This window comes from Drosophila ananassae, unplaced genomic scaffold (genome assembly GCF_017639315.1).
Source record: "Drosophila ananassae strain 14024-0371.13 unplaced genomic scaffold, ASM1763931v2 tig00000107, whole genome shotgun sequence".
Taxonomy (NCBI): domain Eukaryota; kingdom Metazoa; phylum Arthropoda; class Insecta; order Diptera; family Drosophilidae; genus Drosophila; species Drosophila ananassae.
In genome coordinates, this window is record NW_025319115.1 from 196,163 (window position 1) to 203,683 (window position 7,521).

The 7,521-nt window shown below is 45.6% G+C and overlaps 1 protein-coding gene across 1 annotated transcript; it reads left to right on the top strand.

Moving 5' to 3' along the window:
- Positions 1-1,913: 1,913 nt before the first annotated feature.
- LOC123258292 lies at positions 1,914-3,707 on the top strand. The gene has a single exon (XM_044718163.1). The coding sequence runs from the start codon at positions 1,914-1,916 to the stop codon at positions 3,705-3,707; it is 1,794 nt and encodes a 597-aa protein (XP_044574098.1).
- Positions 3,708-7,521: the final 3,814 nt, after the last annotated feature.

Here is a 7,521-nt window from a genome sequence, read left to right on the forward strand (position 1 = left end):
CCCTGATGAAACAGGCCCTGCCTCGCTTAGAACTCTGTGCAGCGGTATTAGCAGCTCAAGTCACAAACAGAGTAAAAACCGATCTTAACATAAGCCTAGAAGCAATACATTTATGGTCAGACTCAGAGATTGCATTAAAATGGATTAACGCCACTGCTTCGTCATTCCAAACGTTTGTGGCGAACCGAGTCGCCCAAATTCAAGAACTAACAGACCCAGAGTGGTGGAGACATGTAGCATCAACAGATAACCCTGCAGATATTCTCTCCAGAGGATGCACGGCAGCTCAATTAAGAGATTCAAGGCTTTGGTACGCCGGACCGCCATTCTTGGGGCAAGATCCCGAGTCCTGGCCTAAATTCCACTCAACAGGAATATACAATGCAAATGAAGATCAAGAAAGAAAGAAGGAGGCTGTTTGCAGCGTAGTCAATAAATCTGACGACTGGATGGAACATATTAACCACCATGGATCATTCGATACGATGTTGCAGATAATAGGAAGAATGCGGCGATTCATTTTCAATTGCCGTAACCCAGAGAAGAAGAGAACGGGACCATTGTCACCAGGAGAGTTGAATGAGGCATTAGGAGTGATAATACGGGAAATACAGGCACAACACTTTCCAACATCCATGCTACAACTCAAGAAGACGAAAACTGTAGGGCCAAACGATCCACTACGTGCCCTAGATCCGTTTATGCCCTAGACACAGACGGAATAATTCGAGTAGGAGGACGACTACAAAACGCAGCATTATCATATGACGCCACACATCCCATGTTATTATCTCCAACCCATCCATTGACAATACTCCTATTTCAATGGAAACATCAGCAACTGGCGCATTGCGGACCACAGGCATTACTATGCAACGTTAGACAACGATTTTGGTCACTAAGAGGAAAGGAATTGGCTCAAAAAACAGTAAGCCGTTGTGTCAGATGTTGCGGGATTCGACCAAAATTGTTGAATCAAATAATGAGTCCATTACCAGCAGATCGAGTTCAACAACATAGACCCTTCAAGAATTGCGGAGTGGACTACTGCGGGCCCTTTTGGACTCACTATAAAATCCGAGGAAAACGACCACATAAGGTGTACCTAGCCGTGTTTTGTTGTTTTTCAACCAAGGCAGTGCACCTAGAGGTGGTAACCGATTTGACGACCCAAGCCTTCCTGGCAGCACTAAAGAGATTTTGCGGACGCAGAGGACTACCATCAAAAATCTATAGTGACAACGCAACAAATTTCGTTGGAGCCTATAACGAATTATCAGAAGTAAAGGAAGCAATCTTCGCCGAAGAAGCACAAGCAATTATACACAAGACTTGCGCAAAACTGAGCATCGAATTCAAATTCATACCACCTCGGGCACCCCATTTCGGAGGCCTGTGGGAAGCCGCGGTAAAATCAGCAAAGCACTTATTGAAACGAACGTTATATACCGCCACACTAACTCATGAAGAACTCGAAACCATAGTCATTGATGTTGAAGCCATTCTAAATTCTCGCCCGTTGACGTCTGTCTCTTCCAGCCCAAGGGATCTTACGGCATTAACGCCAGGGCATTTCCTGATCGGGGAACCTCTTACGGCATCACCCGACATTCACCAATCAAGACGACGCACAGGGTTACTCACTCGGTGGAAGCGCCTCGAACACTTACGAAAGGAATTTTGGACACGTTGGAGCCACGAGTACCTACACGAACTACAGAATCGATCAAAGTGGACAAGAAGTTGTAAGACGGTAAAGATTGGCGATCTAGTCATAATAAAAGAAGACAACATCGCTCCGTTGAACTGGCCCCTCGGACGCATCGTCGCAGTACATCCCGGAAAAGACGGCGAGATCCGAGTTGCTGAAATACGAACAACGGCAGGCAATATAACACGTACTCGTCTGGGTGATGCCCGGACTACCATTACCCATCTCCACAACATCAGAACTGAAGACCGTCAACCCTGTGGTCATCACTCCAATCAACAATGTGACCGGGACCATCGTAGAAGCCACCGATAGGATAGCAGTCAAATCTGCGGAGTGGACACTCATCACATTCTTTGACCTCAGCCAATTGGCACAAGAAATTGAGACTGTCAAAAAGGGTATCCAATCCATAAAACAATGGTGCTCAACGGCATATGAGGTTTGCCCCACGATCATACAAACATTGCAGCAGGAGGTAGCAGAAATCCAAGATGCCGATCAGTTAATGCATCATCAACGACAGAAACGCGGAGCACTGAACATCGTTGGAAATATCGCGAATGGTCTGTTCGGAGTACTCGATGATCAATATGCCAGACGGATGGAAGAGATTATTAGCAAACTACGAGCCCAAGAAGGCGTCACACATAAAATAGTGGAGAACCAGACGTCAATTCTGGACACAACCATCAACATTATGAGGAGGACGACGATCGAAACTCAGAAGAGGATGCAGGACTTAGAAGCCAGTCTAGCCAGAATCAAGATAAGAAGCCATGCGGCGGATAGATATCTTCCGCATGCAGTCTCCGAATTGGTCGTCGTGGCAAATCACATTCGGCGGGTCCAGGATGCTGTATTGAACGTGTTAATCGGGGCACATGAAGGAAAATTAAGCCCTGCATTGGTGTCAGTGGAACAAGTAAAACAGGTGATCACAAAAATCCAAACACACCTGCCACCGGGAAGACGATTACCCATCACCAGTGAAACAGCACGAGACTTATATCGACTGGCGACCACTAGAGTACAAGAAACCGAGGATTTATTGATGTTTCATACAAGCGTTCCGTTAGTCGAAGAAGATGAATTCACAGTATATCGGATGGAGCCAATTCCACAAATAACGAGAGAAGGCCTGGTGATAACCAAGACGGAAACAGGATATCTAGCAATAGATGATCATCGGAAACACCACTTCGCGACACCTTACAGTGCACCTTACAGTGTACAACACCTTAGGCAGTGTATCAGCATGACGAACGGAATTAAGGTATGCGATTTTAAGCAGACGCTCTTTGGCCCGGACGCCCATCAACTCCCGTGTACAATGGCAGCCTTAGCAAAACATCAGGCAGGAGAATGTAAGCCAGAGCCAATCAAGGGAACCAGTTATTGGGTTCAATTGACAGAGCAAAATGCTTGGATTTTTGGGACCACGAAACCAATAGCAATGACTTATGTCTGCTCGGCCGAAAAGGATCAAGTCATCATCGAAGGCGTTGGAAAAATGACAATCAGGCAAGATTGTGTGATCCAAAGTCCGACCATCACGTTATTGGGACGAGCGCAAGTTAACTCATCAGGAACAGTAAAGATGTCAGGAGGTTATGTGCACGAGTGGCCATCACAGGAAAAAATAAAGACAACAGAAGGTCAATTGAAGTCAACGTTGGATCAGCTAGACCGACTACATGCAGAGGTGCAGGGATTAAAAACATGGACGAAGCAGGCACAGGAGGATGTGGACAGCGAGACAGACTGGAATCTGCCGCATCAATACTCCGGAGTAATAATGTTAGGAATAGCAATTCTCGTGGCCGCATGGGCAGGATATACACGGTGTGTCTGGAAAGACACCTCAGCAACCAACCAGAGGACGATACCAGCCCAAGGAGAAGGGTTCCAGCTGATCAAACAACATCTAGCAGCAGTAACACGGGATGGACATCACAGGAGATTCGAAGTCTACGACCCAGGGACGTCTCAGTAAAAGGCAAGCAAGAAAAACATAGTTATAAGGAAAATTTATTAAGTTAAGAAGCATCGCCATCAATGGTACCCATCGAAGAGTGACCACTATCAGTAGAAAGGTTGTCATCACTATCCCAAGCCGAACGACGACTAAGGCGCCTCCGGGCAATTCGGCCAGCTGGACGGAACTGCACGAGAATCAGGTCGCGATCCTCCATCCCTAGAGAGGCAGGGGTACCGCGGCGAGGCATGATACGGCCAGCGTACCAGAAGTGGACATCGGAGTTACGCAATCGAAGACTGCGACAATATTCATCCATAAATTTCGATATGCAGGAGTCCCGTTCGTGATAGGACCATTTCGTGCGACCGTAATACGGACCAATAACCTGAAAGAAGAGCAACGACATGATCGACAGAGATACTGAAAGTGGTTCACAAAATGACATAACAGCCTCTATTATTGAGTACCTCAATGGGGGGGGGAGAATGTTGGCACCTATTGCCAAGACCTACTACCCTAGATACACACTAGTAATTTGATCCAATATACATCAGCATGTCGCAATACAACCCACTAACCTATTAAGTACACCTAGTAATAATTAGCAATAAGCATAAAACAATATTCAACCTAATAACCCGGCACTAGTAGACGGCGCCGCAAGAAGAATGACCAACTGACCAAAGCAAGCAAAAAACCAGCGAGCTAAGCCGAAATGCATGAACAAGCAGTACATGACCAAACAATCTGAGTCAGCAGACTCAGAGGTGGTTAACCCTGGCATTAACATTAGTTTTATCACGTCCATAACATTGACCTTCCTTAGATTTAAGTATGTATAATTTAGCATCTTATATAAGAATTGTTCTTCTGAAATAAAGATAGTTGCGAAATCAGAACCACTCGTCTCGTTACTCAGTGTTGAACCTCCGGCACTTAAAACTGACCTATATCACGTGATCCTGTGTCAAACGGTTCACAAGGTAGGACGCTCTACCATTATCTACTTCGCGTGGATCCAGTGTAACCGGACCACAAGTAGAATCCGCGGCATACCAGTCTACTTCGAGTGTTGCTCCCGTGAAACGGACCGCCAGTAGACCCCGCGCTACCTAACTCCTCCGAGTGTTGCTCCCGTGAAACGGACCACGACGAGACCCCGCGGCATACCAGTCTAGTTCGAGTGTTGCTCCCGTGAAACGGACCGTCAACAGACCCCGCATTACCTAACCTACGTCGAGTGTTGCTCCCGTGAAACGGACCGCCAGTAGGCCCAGCTGAGAAGAAATCAGCCAACCCCCACAACCACCGGTACTTGAGGAAAACCACCCAGGACTTCAAGCACATCAACTCCAGCCTGATCATAGCAAGCACAGCCCCTTGCATAATTCAGGTAAATTTAGTCCAGTGGTGGGCAAACTCTCATTTCCCATAACTCGCGAGCATAGGGCCAAAAATTCTGCTGCAGCGCTGCCGGCACACGCACAGTATGAGCGAGCTCGCTCCTCTCCGAAGCACTCTCATTAGCTTTCGTGAGAGGGCCAAAGTTGGCATTTTTCTCTCATTTCATTTCATTTGAGCGCCAAAAATATTCTGTTCTACCAATGAAAATGAATTTATTCGATGATCGGACCTCACTGGAGCACGACCATTGCGACAAAAAAATCACTGAGAAAAATGTTTCTTGAAATTTGGGAAGAAAAATTTTTCTTTATAGAAAATATGGATGGGGAAGCGCAATGCTTAATTTGTTTAAGAATATTATCTAGGAAAGCTTTATTTAATATTGAAAGGCACTATAATAGTGCGCATTCGAATTATTGTCAAGATTCAGGCGAAATTCGAACTAAAAAACTATTAGAGTTAAAAGCCCTTTTTTTCTTAAATTTCATAGGTAATAAGCATAATAATAGAATAACATATTCTTATGATGATGTAATTGATAAGAATAGTCATAAAAAAGCCTCATATGTGGTGAAATAAAATATCTGACGTCCATATCGGGGACCTTTTGCGTATAAAAGAGTTTTCTGGTAAAATTAATATTGATGAAATAATAAAATAATTTTTATTATTTTTTTTTTTTTTATTTTAATTTTTTATTATTCGTTTTATATTTTCTTTTATATTCCTATTATTATTTTTTTTTATTATCTTTATTAATTTTATTATAGTTCGTATTTTTTCTTTTATTTTTGTATTATATTTTCATATTTTATTATTATAATTGTGTAAATTCATTATACAAGTCTGAAAAATACAAAAAGTACCTTATTTTGTGCAATATTTACAAAATTACCGATGAACGAATTAGTACACAAAGTTTTTCGCTCAGTGAATGGGTTGCTCTCTTTGTTTTTCGCTGCTTACGCACACAATCAAATGTTATAAATGTGTGCGTTTTGCCCACCACTGATTTAGTCAGATTAGTTACATTCTTTGACTACGACTCCGGGACCTACCGTTACTCCCGCCAATTTAATTCAATAAGCACCTTCATCAGCGTGGTCATCACCAGTAACGCTGTTAGTAAAACCAAATAAGGTTCGTGTCGACGGCCAAACATTGCAATCGATAGGTGGAATTAGTATTGGTAGGATCTAGTATTTTTTAAGTTATTCGATTCTTGGCCCTTTGAAGAACTGATTGCGGAAAAGTCGCAAATGCCGCCGAAAAAGTGCCTTTCATTGTTTCGTTTAATGTTGGAGGGCACACTGCGGTAAGAATAAGATTTAGATTAAGATTCTGTATTGTGAGGCTAATTTTAAGAAATTTCAGAATAAAACGCCCGTTTGCCACGGCCGTAGGCCCTTGAAGTATCTTCTTTCCTTGGACCTACGCTTGTGGGGAGCCGTTTGAAGGCAACACCACATTGGCGCACGGAGGGCAATTTCCGTACGAGAAGAGGAGTCACAGCCAGCGATGCAGCCAGAGGGCGCAGCCAGCACCGAACCCCGTACGGAGGGAGACGCAGCCAGTGCCATATTTGGACCATTTGGAGATGCAGCATTCCCTCAGGAAGAGTTCCCGGCTGAACGGAGGGGAAGCCAAAACGGATCAGCAGCTAGCGAGTGGTGGAGCAGGAAACCGGCCGACGGGGAATATATATATAGCCGCCGCCGTGGCCATTTCTCGCCCAGCCACAACGGTAACTACAGTAGAGTCCCAACCAAGGAGTACTGCTGTCACAGCTGCGAGTTCGGAGCCGGAGGTGGGCCAGTCACTGACGTTGTTCCTGCTGGAAACGATTACGGCGTTGGAGAACGAGCTGAAGAAGGTTAAAGCTTTGAATAATGTGAGTACCGCCGATCGCGCGCCAATCGTGGAGCGTCGGGGCAGTCGCCATCTTGGAGCAGACCGCCATTAGCCACATTGAACGGTGAGGCCCTAACATACGGGGTCGGGCCGGTCCCACATAGCGGCGTCGGTGCGATCAGCGCGGCCTGCACGCTGCCACCATCATGGAGTGGACCGCCATTGCTAATGACTAGCAATCATCCTGTGGATCCACTGTGTGCTACAAGTGCTACGCAGACAGCGCATGGATTCGTGCTACCGGGCGGTAGCATCCACAACGCGGCAACTGCATCGCCATATGTTGCATCCTACGTATCGATGACGCCGAATTTAGCCCAAGGAGCGAATGGGCCAAGGAGGCTCCCGGACTTGCCTGTATTTGGAGGGCATCCCGAGGAGTGGCCCATTTTTAACTGTGCGTTTGTAAAGAGGACCCGTTCAACAGCACGGACCTGGAGAACAACCAGAGGTTGTTGAAGGCGCTGAAGGCTGAAGCACGCGAGACAGTGAAGTCGCTGCTGATTCACCCTGC